Source organism: Protomyctophum parallelum, assembly GCF_964188405.1.
Source record: "Protomyctophum parallelum genome assembly, chromosome: 15".
NCBI lineage: Eukaryota > Metazoa > Chordata > Actinopteri > Myctophiformes > Myctophidae > Protomyctophum > Protomyctophum parallelum.
In genome coordinates this window covers 6,620,896-6,636,838 of record NC_139710.1, presented here as the reverse complement: position 1 = coordinate 6,636,838, position 15,943 = coordinate 6,620,896, and the positions used below count along the sequence as shown (strand labels likewise).

Genomic DNA, 15,943 nt, shown 5'->3' with positions numbered 1-15,943 from the left:
GCAGATGGGATGCCCTTGCCTCAAAGTAGCCTCCCCCCCCCCTCTTTCTCTCCAACTTTCTCTCCCTCAGATTCTCCTTTTTATCACTCAGCATCTTCCATGCCAATGAGGCAGCCCTGTCAGTCCCTAAAACAGCTAGGGGAGAGGATGGAGGGGCGGGGGCAGCTAAGGGGAGGGGTTGGTTGTTGGTGGAATTGACAGACAGACGCAGCTGGAGTAGAGAGAGAGAGAGAGAGACCTGCCAATGGTCCCACCCACCCCACCAGAGAGAGAGAGAGAGAGAGAGAGAGAGAGCTACCACTGGCTGGCTGTCTGGGTCTGGGAACCCCTCATTCTATTCACACAAAAATACACCCCTCCCTCCTTCTCTCCTCCCTTTCTCTCAGCCCTGGAGGGTTTTGTTCTCGCTGGGTAACTTTTGAGTGTGTCTGCGCGCGCGCGTGTGACTGTGCACAGTGACTGCACACGGTTGAATTACGCCTTCTTCACATTTTTGGATTCCCGATTTCGTCACAGGGGTTTTCCTATTTTTTATTTTATTTATTTTTCATTTAAAAAATCTCGGCCCGGTTGGTCCACGACTCGTCTCCTCACCAGCCAGCCTTCCATACTAGCTAGCCTATACTGCCAGTACCAATACGTGGTGTATAGCATCTCTCTCAGTCTCTGCTGCCGAGAAAACGGAAAAGAAGATAGGTCTTTCACTCCTCTTCGCTCACCGAGAGAGAGACAGAGAGAGAGAGAGAGAGAGAGAGAGAGAGAGAGGATGGCAGCCTTCCTCTGAGCTAGCTGTGCGCGCACACAGTGGGGATCTCGCCGTAAACAAGAAAAAGCGAGACGGACAGGAGGAAAAGAAGAACTTTTGTTTTGTGAAGGAGGGGGAAATATAGTGTCGTTCGTATTATTATTTTTAAACGAAAGGATTTTGGACGATGCCCGCCGAAGTGAAACAGGTTAGTGGTGCGGATCGCGCCGTCCAGCTGAGGCTGCCTGTTTGCATGGTGCCTAGCCCCCCTCTCTCTTTCCTTCCTATCACATTTCAACGTCTGTCATTTCATTATTGATCTCACACATGACATGTGTCCAATTAAGTGATTGATCATTCGTTGCCTCATGAGGTGATGTTTTCCATCTATGCATCGGTTTATAGCGGTTTTACTCAAATGTGTCCTGCTGTCTGCAGGGAGCGCACTAATCGATGCCCTTCAGGGTGGATGTGTGAAGTAAATACTGTGTGTGAGTGTGTGTGTGTGTAGGCTATGTGTGCATTTAAGTGGCTCATCTTCTTAGGCTATACTGGCGCGGGGCGCACACGTGTGAGTGTTTTGCGTGTAGCCTATAGTAGCCTACAGCTATTATTACGCATCATCAGTTTTCAGTCTCGACCGTTTCTGGCTCCGCTTCTTTCTCGCTGTAAATAGCAAACATGGCATGATATAATATAGTCGGGGGGCTCGCCTCGCAGGGAGCCCAGCCAATGATATGAATTACGACTGCTCCCTCTGACACATCAACAGTCTCCGTCACTGGCATTTTGATAGCGGGTGGTGGATGGATATGCACCGAGAGGTCTGACTTTTAACTGGCACGCCTGGCCTGGCAGTATCTGTTCCCGTCACGGTGAAGTGTTGAAAGTTCCTAAATGATGGGGTTGTGTGCGAGGCAGAGCGCAGAGGGGGGACAGGATTTATAGGCAGTGTGCCCGTAGTTGGAGAGATGAGGCGTTAAATGCTTTTGTTTTCTTCCCATGAGACACCGCAGGAATGTGCTTTCTGGAATTGTGTACGGGCCCATTGTGTGTGTGTGTGTGTGTGTGAGTGTGAGTGTGAGTGTGAGCCTGTGAGTGTGTATGCGTGCACTCGTGCGTGCGTGTGTGAATGAGTGTGAGAGAGATATCTTTGTCTTTGAATAGGCTATCTGTGTGCGTGCATGTGTAATAGCATGGGCTGTATTTGTACAGGTGTGTATTGGGTAATGGCTGTTGTAAGTAGCCCGTTCTGTGTACGTGCTTGTCTGTGCGCGTGCTCATAATAATGGCTGGAAGCGCTCCTCCTGTGTTGGAAACTCACCACAGACGGCCTCTCCCCTGCTGCGCTCGGCACTGAGTTGGCATCGCTCAGACACATGGATGGCAACGGGTAGAGTAGCCCTGTCATATTATGACACAGCTGTCGTGTGATCCATGGTCAGGGCTATAGGCAACGGGTAGACCTAAAGCCATATCTCACAGGAGAGAGGACTCAGAGGAGAGACAAGACAAAAATCCTGTTTCATGTAGGCTATAGGGCTGCCGAAAATATCAGATCTACAAGTTCACAATATGACTAGACAACTATATATTCGGCATGCGCACGTGATACTGTGCACAAAGTATTTAAGGACAACTCTTCCTAGCACCTCCCTGAGTTCCCTCCCTTCCCTTGTTTGGGGGGGCTGCTCTGACATAATGCCAGCATTCTATCATTCTCAACCATTCATGCAACTCTGATAATGTGTTAACCGTTAACCCAGTGGATAAATGCCAGTCGATCTAACCGTTTGTCTTTTGGTCCTCCCCAACAGTAGGCTGCTTACATTCCTTTCACCATTGTCTCTTATTTGTGAGTATAGGCGTATTGGTTGTGTGTCTCAATTCAAATGCAAGCAACGACTTAGAATTGAAATGACTCTTGTCATCTCCCGCAAAGGGATGATGAGAACCTTCCTTGAGGTCATCATCACATCGTCATCCCAAAATGGAGTCTGTGCTGCGGAATGCCGCCCATAGGCTATACCCGTGGAATGGAGGCTTGGGATAGTTCAGCCCAGGGTGCGTTGTTGGCCTGGCAGGCTGGTATACGGTAGCGTGACCTTTTCAACTTGGTTGGAAATTCCTCAGCCTGGGAGCACCTGCTTGGGTGGTGTGGGCTGCGTGGCGGGGGGGCGGCGGCAGCGTCCGGCGTGGTGGGAGAGGGAAGCTGTTCATTTCGCGGACGGCTTAAATTGCTAGGCCTCGGCTACACAGCTAGAAAAGAGCACTCCACGGAGCACATAATCTCCACCAGGCTGGGTTGCCTAGCCAGTAGCCAGGGCTGTGTAAGACGTATGGGTTCCAGCTGTCCACCCCGAAAAGGAATCTCTGTATTGACTTTTTAGCATCATTGTATACTGCTGTATACTTTTTGCAAAACTGTTTATAAAGTATTCAGTCAATCAATCAATCAAGCAATCAATTTGTGTCAATCTTGTCAATGTGAAGATGAAGAAGTTAGAACTTCTTACAGACTTCTTTGCACATACAGACAGACACGAAAGCCTGGGGAAACCCAATGGAAAATCTGGCATAGGAAGTGGGAGTCAACTTGTATTTCGCTAACCAATAACAGAGGCGCGTTGCTCCAAATTTGGGGACGTCCGTGTTCTCTGCTGTTTTCTACCGGGGGGGGGGGGGGGGGGGGGGTGAACCAATAGGACTGTTTTTGACCGGCACCCACCCCTCTATACCAGAAATCACACAGACCGTGGGCATATAGTATGTTGGTAGATGGGGACGTTTTACCAAAGTAAACTGTGAAAACACCAAAATACAGCAAGAGGCCAGTGTGTTTTTACAGGTACACACTTTGTTGTTGGGACACAACAGGTTGAAATGAAAAAGTTTAATTCTTCTCCATGTGTTACATTATCTTGGGGTTTCATTGTTATTTGGGCACTACTAGTTGCAGCTTGTAGTGTTGTGACTGGTGTGCAAAAACGTACTCCTTCCACATCACTCATGATTGACTGTTTTGCTGCATGACTGAGGGAAAAAACAAAGACTAGATCAAAACATTAGTTGGACCGTGAGTGAAACGTTCCTCATTATAAAACACTATACCACATTTAGGCAGCCCCGAATAATTGAGTGAACGCTTAACAAAACTGTCCAGTTAATACGTCACAGAATTTGGTGGTTCGGGCCACTACGCAGCCCTCACATCCTACCTCGCACCGCTGATTTGACCGATATGTTTGAGTCATAGTGTCGGGAGCTTTGTCAAAGCTGCTGTTGTACCCGTCTGTCCTTTTTGTGCCCATATATAACCCATTCTGACCTGAGATCAGATTCACACGAGGTTTCCACTGGACACACACTGGTCTGACGAACCCATACTGACCTGAGATCAGATTCTAAAAATGTCAGTCGTTCTTCGATTTTTCAAAAATAGCAGACCTACAAGCTCGTATCGCGCCACTCGGTGGCGCGATATGAGCTTGTAGATCTGTTATTTTTAAATAGCTAAAGCACGACATGATGCTAACACCAAAATGGGTTCCCGTTCAAAATGGGATAAAGATCTCTGTATTTGTCAGTCCATGTCCCTTTCATGCCCATATACTGTATGGAGATCCCTCATGTCTACGTTCTGGATATCTATATATGCCTACATTATGGACATATAGGTTCTGGACAACCGAATATCTAACCATTCGATGGTTAGATATTCCCGCTGGCTATATTGGAGCGTAATCAGGTTTGCTTATGGTTATGTATGAGAAAGTGACGTGGCCGTGGTCCCTGCTGAATTCCACCAGACTTTCTCCTCGTACATATCTTATGTTGTTTCCCATTCATCTTTCCTGCTTTGCACGTCAATAATGAATACAAAGGTACCATGCACTGTCGCCACTCTTAAATTAAGCAAGTAAAATACATGCCCCCACACCATCCCAAAGCTGGACATCTGCTCACATAAATGGACTCATAAGCCCTGTAGATATTGAGGGAAGAGAAAGGTTAGAGAGAGAGAGAGAGAGATGTGCTGATCTTCTTCGACCTTGTCTTAATGCTGCGGCAGAGCTATAGAGCTTATAGTAAATGAGTTTTAGCTCTTGTGAAGATTAGCTGCATAGCCCTCAATTACTGGGGAGGTCTGGGCCCAGAGACCATGTTTCCACGATAAATATAGACCTGCCTTTAATTTTAGAATTTCATTATAGTTCAACAGGGCGGGACCCAAATTGTTTTCTGCATTCAAGTTGCCAACAAAGTGTAGTGTCACAAACAAATAAAGGAACAGGGGGGATCTTTCCACCGGAGAGAAGGGAAAGCATTATACATTATCGAGTTACAATCTTGCCAAGGTCTGTCACACTTCACACTCTGTCTGTGTATATGTGCCTGTGTCCTCGCTCTGTCTGGCTCGGCAGTGAGATGTGAACCTGAATAACAAAGTAATTAATCAGTGCTTCAGTCTAAAGGTGGGGATCTTTCGATCCAGATTGCAGAGGGGTTTCTACCAGAATGTTGAAATCTAAAGGAGCCTTTCGTCTGTAGTATCACTGAGTGAGTCTTTAATCTAAAGGAGCCTTTCGTCTGTAGTATCACTGAGTGAGTCTTTAATCTAAAGGAGCCTTTCGTCTGTAGTATCACTGAGTGAGTCTTTAATCTAAAGGAGCCTTTCGTCTGTAGTATCACTGAGTGAGTCTTTAATCTAAAGGAGCCTTTCGTCTGTAGTATCACTGAGTGAGTCTTTAATCTAAAGGAGCCTTTCGTCTGTAGTATCACTGAGTGAGTCTTTAATCTAAAGGAGCCTTTCGTCTGTAGTATCACTGAGTGAGTCTTTAATCTAAAGGAGCCTTTCGTCTGTAGTATCACTGAGTGAGTCTTTAATCTAAAGGAGCCTTTCGTCTGTAGTATCACTGAGTGAGTCTTTAATCTAAAGGAGCCTTTCGTCTGTAGTATCACTGAGTGAGTCTTTCTAGCCTTTCGTCTGTAGTATCACTGAGTGAGTCTTTCTAGCCTTTCGTCTGTAGTATCACTGAGTGAGTCTTTCTAGCCTTTCGTCTGTAGTATCACTGAGTGAGTCTTTAATCTAAAGGAGCCTTTCGTCTGTAGTATCACTGAGTGAGTCTTTCTAGCCTTTCGTCCGTAGTATCACTGAGTGAGTCTTTCTGTACAGTTTCTTAATTCTGATGCATTTATTTCTTATCTTCATGTTTTTCTGTTATCCCCCCCCCCCCCCCCCCTCCAGTATGCCATTCTCCCCTGTGCCTCTTTCCACAAGGTTTCCCTTTCCAGGAGTGCCTACGGAAGTGCTTTCCTCCCAATATTGCATTCTCCTGAAAATCTATATTGTTTTGAGGGGCGCTCAAAGGGCGCTGGACAACCGTCCACAAACTTCATCTTAAACAAACATTAAATTGGCATAGTGTCTATTTGACGTCATATGATGCACGATGATAAGAGCCCCCCTCGCTTCACTTGATGTTTGTACATATGTAGAGCATGAGAGGAGGTATTGTTTTCAAACGTGTGTGTGTGTGTGTGTTGTGTGTATGGTGTGCTGCGTGCTCACGCAGAGCAGTTCGTGGGGTGGGGGGATCACAGAGGCCAGTGACCGGAAACATCGAAACAGTCAATAGTCTGTGTGACTAGATGGATCTCTATAAGCAGAAAGAGCGAAGGAAGGAAGGAAGGAAGGAAGGAAGGAAGGGAAGAAGGACAGGAGGAGAGGTGCAGTATCGTGTAAGATACTGTACACTCGTTAGTGCCTGCTGACTGACGACTCCATATACATGTGTGTGCATGTGTATTTCTGTATAATGGTCCAGCCCCAAAATGGCTCTATATATCATGCCGCCTTGCTAAACTTGACCATGCTCTCCGTGTTTCCCATTCCTTTCTCGCGGCTGCTCTTATCGCATGACCCATGACAGTTTGACATGCAGCTACTCCCCCGCCCCACCACACGCACGCACGCACGCACACACACACACACACACACACACACTGTCCCCACCTCTCTGCCTTTGATTGGGTGCCAGTTTTCAGTAACCCAAGCTGAGATCATATAGGAACAGCTGACCTGCAACCCAGACCCCTGTATCCCAGCATTACGATCATCAACACAGTGAGCCAGCCTCCATGTTCAAACCCCACCACTCTTGTGCGCCAAGGAGATTAAAGCAGGTGATAAGAATGATTATTTACAAACACTGCATCCCTGAGGCATTATTATTCTCATGTAATTTTGAACCTTTACTTTAAATCTTTGAATTAGAAGTTTAGTGAATGTTTGGTGACTTTGAAAGTCAGTTCATTACATGCACTGCACGTCGTGAAACAAGGACTTTTAAACAAAGAAACATACACAAATGCTTCCTGTTATGTTCCAGGCTAAAGTATACTCCTCCTATAGGGACCTAACACTTATTTTATACTCCATTGTACAATGGTTTTGTGTTCCATTTTATATTTCCGGCATGTGACACTGGCACACATTGTGAATCAGTCTTTAGGTGTCTGGCCCATATGTTCAGTGACACAGCAGAGTGCTGTGGGCACCAGAAAGAGACCTGACCATCCCTCTCTGCCCCCCCCCCCCCCCCCATCCGGTTCCCACATGAGACACTCGCTGTTCGGTATTTATCCCCTCTGTCCCTCCTAACCCATTTGGCAGCCTGACAACGCAACCTAAAGCAGGCCTGGACATTCTCACTCACTGGCTGACCGACTGCGGGTGAGGAGGACCATGACAGCATCTCTCTCTCTCTGTCTGTCTGTCTCTCTCTCTCTCTCTTTCTCACACACAAACAGTTGGTCCTCCTGAGGCCCCTGCCAAACATTCATCATCTTGCCCATGGAATTAAACAAAGAAAAATCCCACACTGAGTGGCAATGAATCAGGGCCTGGAGATGGATGCTTTCACATCTTCCTCTGTGTTTGGAAACAGTGTTAAGGGAGAATACGCTGCGCATTAATGAGATGGCAGCATATTATCCAAGCTAGCTGTCATATTTTTGCGGTGTGTGTGTGCGTGCATACGTGATCATGCGCACACATGCATTTCTTGCCAATCCCTGCATACATTACATTATTTATGCGGTTTCTTCTTCTTGTGGGTGATGTGTGTAGTGTAGAATCCAATGAATTGTCGATGAGATCTCAGATGGTTGAGGGAGGTTTTCCCGCTGCTAAGTAAATGCTTCAACATGTAACTGAGTCAGCTATACCATGAACCCCTTGCCTTTCCCTGAACTGGAGCAACGCAAATGCACGCATGCACTCACGCACGCACGCACGCACACACACACACACACACACACACACGCACGCACGCACGCACGCACGCACGCACGCACGCACGCACGCACGCATGCACACACAGACAAACACACAGTCCCAGTCCCACACACAAAAATATAATCAATTATCAAGATACCAAAAATAGGCCCAGGCCGTAGCGTAACGGTCTGGGCACCGGACTGGTGATCCAGTCGCAGTGTGCCGCGGGTTCGACTCGACGGCCTTTACTGCATGTCATCCCCCCATCTCTCTCCCGTTTCCTGTCAGCCTACTGTCTGTCCCTTCAAAAATCAATAAAAGGCGTAAGCCGCAAAAAAAAAATCTAAAAAAAAAAAAAAGATACCAAAAATAGCAGATCTACAGGCTCACAATATGTTGTGATGTGATCAGCTTGTAGATCAGCTGTTTTGAGTATGTAAAATGGGGCTTAAGTGGTTAATCACGTAGAAAAGTTTCTCGTTTGCCCGGGCCATAGCTCAGTAGCTCAGTGGCCAACTGACCATAGCTGGCAATCCCGTCTGGCAGTGTGCCGCGGGTTCGACTCCCGATCCCGACGGCCTTTACTGCATGTCTTCCCCCCCCCCATCTCTCTCCCCATTTCCTGTCAACCTACTGTCTGTCCCTCCATAAAAAAATATAAAATAAAGGCGAAAGCCACAAAACAAAAAACATAAAACGAAACAAAAAAGATTCTCGTTGATTTGATTGATTTGATATACTTTTTGGGGGATTATTCAATCAATCAAAAAAGTTATACTGTAGGATGGAAGAAAATAATCGATAGTTGCAGCCCACAGAGCTACATCATTTGTGCTCCCTGCTTATTTCCTTAGTGTTATGTCTCCAGGCTGGGGAGCAGGCTCTTGTTTCTGTGGGAATGGGATTCACAGTCTCACAGTAAACACCCCCCCAATCTGTCTGTCCTTCAGGAAGACAGCAACGTGTTTTCTGATTGGACAGATAAGAGGACTATACTGGCCCCATGCAGAGAAAACAGTAAAGCAGTCCGTCACACTTCACCAGAGGCTGACCAGAGACGAAGGGAACCCGTCACGGTTTACCTTCTCTCGCGGCTGCATCCGATCCGAGGAGTAAATTATTGCAGTGACACAATATTTACACAGTAATCTCGCTGTGCAGTTACATGAAGCCATCGGTTTGGTTCTCATTATAAACAGCCCTGCCCTGTGGAATCATTTATGAGGTAGTTAGTATTAAAGCTATTCACTTGTGTAAAGTACTGTCAGCAAATAGTACACAATAGTACTGTACTGCTACATTAGTGCTGTGCTAGTATTGTAACTACTCCATAGCAATTCTACTTTGCAGACTGAAATGGTTTGATGCAATAAAGGAGGTATACTCATGTCTCATGGGACAGTGCAGGACACTAATGTGAGGTTCTAGTGGCCAAATGTAATAATATAATAATGTATAATAGAATCAAGGCCGAGGGGGCCACTGCTATCTATTATTTGCGACCGAAAGTCGCAGTTAACTATGGAATCGAGCATTTCCCGTCAGTTAGTGTGTCGGGCACCATATATGTTGCCCAGGTCTCGTGACGTCATCATCAGGGATGGAGATGTTGTGGAGACCCTGATGTCATGGTAAACGCGACCTGCTGTCACAGTTAAGCCCATATATAGACATCCCCGATGTCAACACTATTGGCCAGCAACTCTACATCTGACCTCAAACCCTTAGATCTCTATATATGTGGATGTGTTTCAGAACCTGTTCTGACATTCCATATGTTGATCCTTCCCCATCCATTCTTCCTCTTCGATGTCTCCCTTTTGACTTATGTGTGTGTGTGTGTGTGTGTGTGTGTGTGTGTGTGTGTGTGTGTGTGTGTGTGCGTGCGTGCGTGTCCACATGTGTGTGTGTGTGTGTGTGTTTGTGTGTGTGTGTCTGAACGGCTACTGCACTAGTTCCTTCTTGATGTCTGGTAATTATTGTCAGGAAAGAAGAAAAAAAGAGAAGGTTACACTTCTTTTGTTGTTTTTCTTCTTTGTAATAATTTGTTCGGCCCAAAATATTTTGGACCGAACAAACAGTTTGTTGTCATTATTTGTCACGGTCCAAGTTGGCTTTGTTCGAGGCTTACAGATCTTGAAATAAATAAAAGAGATAACGTGTGTGGTTGTACGGTGTGTGTGTGTGTGTGTGTGTGTGTGTGTGTGTGTGTGTGTGTGTCTTTGCAGTTGACTGCACTGTAATTGGCTTGGCACCAAGGGGATAGTGGTTGGTAAAGGTACAGATGTGACAGTTTGCTTTTGGGCAGCGCTATGGCAACATTGGATGGACGAGGCCCCCCGTCGACCCTAAAGCCAGTGATTAATGACCCCAGGGGGCTGTCGGTGCTTGGCAGTCAGCTTCACGTGTTTGCTTTGTGTCATTAAAGCCTGCACACAGAGAAGTAGTCCCGTCTTCCTCACGTCGGTACGGCACCAGTTAGCGAGGTGCGCAGTGATGTAAATGTAGACGATGTGGCCCGGAGTTGGACTCTAATTGGCATCCTGAAAATACCGCTTGCCGTGAATTATGCTGTAAGGGCCACCGCTGTCTAGCCCGTCTCAGCAACAATATTGATAGAAGAGATTTAATTTCCGCTCAGAGAGGCGGGTGGGGAGGGATAGGGGGCGGGGGGGGGGGGGGGGGTCGTTGGATCGGTGAAGTGCGTCGGAAGGACCGCGAAGGGACAAACAGTGCTCAAGGTAGACTATAGGATTAGCGGCTCATTGATAGATTGATGTGATATGTGTGCTATTTGTCCCGGAAGGAGCATTAGGGACAGCCATTGATGCTGTGATCGATGAGGAGTTCAGTCCCTATACCTTTCATCCAGTCCTGGTTTTCCCCCCCCATTCGGCGGTGGTAACTTAGTTACCACACAGAGTGGGCTCTATGACTGCAAACATCCTAGTTCAATTCCCCAGGTCTGCTATAGGGAAATCTGGGCGGGGCAAAGTGAAAGTAAAACATGAACCTCACACCTTGAGCAAGGCACTTAAACCTCAGTTGCTCAGTTGTAGCTCTGTTGAAGACTGTACTGGACAACTCCCAGTTGTCAGTGTGTGTGCAACCATAATGTGAAGCAGGGGGGTTTCTATAAAAAGGCATCCATGGCCGCCGGTCTAGTTCCTGGATGAATAAACCTGAACAAAAGTCTCTTCCTGTACGTCTTACTGCACACTCGCTGACTTTCACTCAGACCCCAAGATCAGCGTGTTTGGTTCTGGGCCCCTTTTCAAAGGAACTGGGGCTTCTTTGACAGTTATGTATAGGCTCCATACATTATAGTCTCTGCCCCCTCCCTCCCTCTCCCTCTCCCTCCCTCTGCTGTCGCTGCTGCAGCTGGGGACCTCTTAAAGGGGCCCGGAGGGTGGAGAGGTCAAAGTCCTCATAGGGGCTTCCTTCAAGCAGAAACACGGATACGAAATGCTTTCCTATACTTTTCCTATACTCCCCTCCTCTGAGACCTCCTGTGGGTCCCATGCACATTGTTCTGGTCAGAACATAACATTGTAGCTATGGGGATGAGGAATAGTCATACCAGAAATAATGGGACGTAAACATGCCTTTCGCACCGCCTCTTTCTGTTACAACCCCCTCCCCCCGGTCCATCACATACATTAACCATTGGTTAAAACATAACATTGTACATGTGTGTGAGTGGGGGAGTGGCTTGTGTTATGTCAGATTAACAACAAAAAGGTTCCTCTGTTTCAGTCTATAGACTATAGTCGACTTCCTTTTGTATTCTTGAGAGACATACTAGTATGAAAGCAATGTGGGAGACGGCATAAGGGAGAAGTGCAAAGGAGGAATCCCAAGGTGCTGTTTGGGATTCGATCCTAGACCAGCAAAGGGGGCCCCCATACTCCCAGAAAGTAACATCACTCAACACGTCAACATCTCTGACCACTCTTGTGCGTGTGTTTAGTCTGGAACTTTCTTTTATAGATGGATTAGCCCACTTCCACTGCCTCCGGGGGCTGACTGGCCCCTGGAAGCTGTGGGGTTGGACTTCAGGGAGGGAGAAAAAGGGGAAGGGGTGGTTGAGCCGGCATCGATCCTCCTATCATCGTGCCATCTGTCTCCCACTGCCTTCTGGGATTAATGATTCCCTCTGACAGCTCTTTAGCGGTAGCTCTGCGAGTGCAGGACAGCCCTTTGCATTACCTCGACATGTGGCTTACCGGGGAAGCCTGGTTTCAGTCATTGCCTGCATGGTTCAATAGCTATGCTAGAATCCGTGTAAATGACACTCTTGTACACATAGATAGAGAAGTGCTTAATCTCTGGCCTCAGGCCTGGAGGATTGAGTCCTGCCAGAGCCTTCTCTCCTACGCCTCCTCTATCTTTGACGCCTCCCTCTCAACCTTTCTACTGATAAAATGGGTCTAATTATTATTTTTGATTACGATTGATTTGATTGATTGATTATTTATTTAAGTGTCATGCTTCCGAAGAAGCCCAGCCCATATGGACTTACAGGACACTTTTTACAGTTTAAATAAACAATGAGAATGTTTTGATTACTCACTTGTAGGGAGTATGCGGTCGCATTTACTATGGAATCGCGCATTTCCTATCATTGCGTTGGTTTAGTTGCTTGGTCACCCCAGGCAAGCCCCCAAGGTCATCGTGACATCACGTGACATCAACCCCCATATATGGTGCCCAGGTCATCGTGACATCACGTGACATTATCAGGGATGATGTCATAGTAAATGCGACCTGCTGTCGCAGTTAGACCCATATATGGAGATCCCTGATGTCATCAATATTGGCCAGCAACTCTACATCTGACCTCAAACCCTTAGATCTCCATATATGAGTCAGAACCTGTTCTGACATTCCATATGTTGATCCTTCCCCATCCATCCTTCTTCTTCAATGTCGCAGGTCGCATTTACTTTGGAATCGTGCATTTCCCGTCTGTGTGCTGGTTGGTTGGTTGGTCACCCCAGGCATGACCATATATGGGATTGTCCTCCTATATATGGTGACATCATAACCCAAGCCTCCATATATGGTCACGTATCGTGACATCACATCTCTATATATGGTCACTATAGTCCAGCAGTCTGCCGTCAATGGTGCGTGCAAGTGACCTTGCCCTTTAGGGCAAGGTCACTTCTCGCCCTTAGGCGTCTTACTGGTTTAGTAAATGATTGTGGACTCTCCATAGTTGTGGATTCTATATGGTATACGTACTGTGTGTGTGTGTGTGCTTGTGCGTGTGCGTGTGCGTGTGTGTGTGTGTGTGTGTGTGTGTGTGTGTGTGTGTGTGTGTGTGTGTGTGTGTGTGTGTGTGTATGTGTGTGTGTGTGTGTGTGTGTGTGTGTGTGCGTGCGTGCGCATGTGCGCGTGTGTGCGTGCGTTTTTTATACATATATACTGCACATACAGTACGGCTGACCAAGGACCGAATGTTGTTAGAGTCTGTTATTTTTTCTCCGTATACGTGTTCCTAATATATTTCTGTCTCAACAAACGAATGACAAAGGAGGTGGAGGCGGACTGCCCCAAAAAAGAAGAAAAGAAAAGTATAGAAAATAGTCCATTGGTTGAGTTGCACTGATGAGGTCCAGTGGTTCATTGGAATGCTGTTTTCAAATTCCCCTCCATTGGCAGAGTGCAGACAATGATGGCCTTTACGGTTGATGGCTGGAATCCAAGGATCGGGGAAGTGTGAAAACAAGAGAGACAAGAGTTCGAGAGAAGGTGAGCAAGCAAACAATAGGATAGTGGATAGTGTGAAATAGAACAACAGAAAGCTGTTCAAACCACTGCATAGGTTGTTGGGACCACAGTGGCTCCTGCAACACCCACTAGCAGCCACAAGCCCAACCTCAGCCTCGCCTACGCACACAAAGTATGATCACTCAAGTGGCAAGAGTTCAGCCAAATCAGGAACCAACAACAATAACAAATAAACTCCCACCTAAAAAAAGTTGGATACGTTTCTGGCATTCTTTGGTGTAACTTTAGCTATTTCCCGACAATGGCTCCTATACAGTTCAGTGGTAGTGGATGCATCCAGACACTTTGTCCGGCCTATCACGTGCACATCGCATAAGACTTTCTTATTCATCTCATCTTCTTCAACAAGCAGGCTGCTGAGGTTTCCCAGAGGAGCTGCCGGTGAACAATGAGAGTCATATGCTTTCCCGGGTCAAACGTTCCACTGGATTCCTTTGAGCTGTCTATTGACGCTCCACTGGTTGCATCTCCCACAGTGGGTTTTCTCCACGGCCCACTGTCTTTCTCCATGACTGTGAAATGACATCCTGCCCCCATTGCATGTAAATGCACATGCACAGACACATGGATAGGGCTCATGTACTCACACACGTAAATGCACGAGTAAAGATTAACACGATTACGGATTTTGAAATTGTAATTTCAATGACATTATGACTAACTTTGGTCTTCTACTGAGATTGATATAAGCCACTCAATGTAGAACAGCTTTCTGTGAATGGATAGAGAAACTAACACGATCCAGGGAGTGGTGTTTTCTTATGACGGAAATAACTGGTCGAAATCCATGGGAGATCTATGGTTCTTACGCGTTCAGCCAATGGAGTACGTACTTTTCACTCATCCCTTTACCACCCGAGGGAATTATACTAGTCCCATGCACAGAGTCACTCCATGACAGAAACAATGGACTGTAAACAAACACCTGAATTCTGATTATTTACCCTTTGTTTATCCACATTGGCTAAGGTTTTTCTCTTCTTCAAAATTGTGTGGATCTTGTCTGTGTTTTTGAACATTATTTCTACTTATTTCTTTAAAACCCAGTATTAGGCCTATATTTATTGTTGTTGCACACATTTCACTGCTCGTACCTATAATGAGAGAGTTCTTGAATGCACACACATTTCCACATACACCTTACAGTCAGTCACTTGCATACACACACGGCACACTACATTTGAATGGAATGTGAAATGGGCTGTGAAGTGGTACATGGTGCCATGTAAATCGGTGCCAGGCGGGTTCATGTGGATTTCTGTAAGAACAGGTGCCAGGCAGAGCGGAGGTGGTAGATGATGAAGCTAAAAACCCCACTGCGGGGCTTGGAGGAGGCTGCCATCTTGGCACCGTTAGTAAGCCTGGTTATAGACGCTCTGCTGCCAAGCAATTCTTTGATCTGTGCTCATATCCTGTTTGCACTGTTTTTAATGGAGCCTGTTCAGTCCATTCTCCTTATTACATTATATTACATTATTACATTTAGGTATTCTGTCGACAATCTTTTCCCTAGTGGCAGATAGTGGATTCTGTGTATTATTGCTCCAACCGCTGTAACCACTACTCCTCCATCTCTTGGAATTGACATTTTTCTATTCAGACATGCCGGGGAGGGAAAGACTATGCTTTCGACCCTCTCTGTGTGTTTGTGTCTGTCTGTTTGGGGCTGTGTGGACGTAGATACATCACTCTACATCTGTTGGGGGCAGAGATTCTTTCGGTAGTCTCTGTCCGAGCTGGAAGAAAACAAAATTGTGTTGGACGAGCAGTGCTCCAAATGTATCTCCTCTGAAACAACATCCCTGCTGCTCAAAAATCACATCCTTGTATTTTTCCTTTTGGCTCCAGTCTGTATTTATTATAGCCTATTTCCCCTATGGCGGCTGCACGTTGCCATTGGTTACCAAGCTACGCTTTCCTGAGAGAAAATAAAGGAGGCCCCTGGTTTTGACAGACTGAAGGGTCAGGGGCTGGACACGGCTGTTCGCCCTCCTCCTTCTCCTCCTCGTCAGAAGAAGGAAAGAGAGCACTAACAACTCATCCAAGGTTCTCAAAGTTAAGCAAACAAAGCCTGTTGACACAGACCGCACAAGTCCTTTTCCCTGAATTCTTTCCGTCAT

The 15,943-nt window shown here is 46.5% G+C and overlaps 1 protein-coding gene across 5 annotated transcripts in view; it reads left to right on the top strand.

Moving 5' to 3' along the window:
• The first annotated feature begins 309 nt into the window (after positions 1-309).
• arvcfb (ARVCF delta catenin family member b) overlaps positions 310-15,943 on the top strand; it is a 145,057-nt gene continuing 129,423 nt past the window's right edge. For all 5 annotated transcript variants that reach the window (XM_083785070.1, XM_083785067.1, XM_083785069.1 and 2 more), the window contains exon 1: positions 310-953. In XM_083785070.1, the coding sequence (XP_083641196.1) occupies positions 933-953 (21 nt within the window). In that variant the 5' untranslated portion in view covers positions 310-932. The remainder of the gene's footprint in view (positions 954-15,943) is intronic.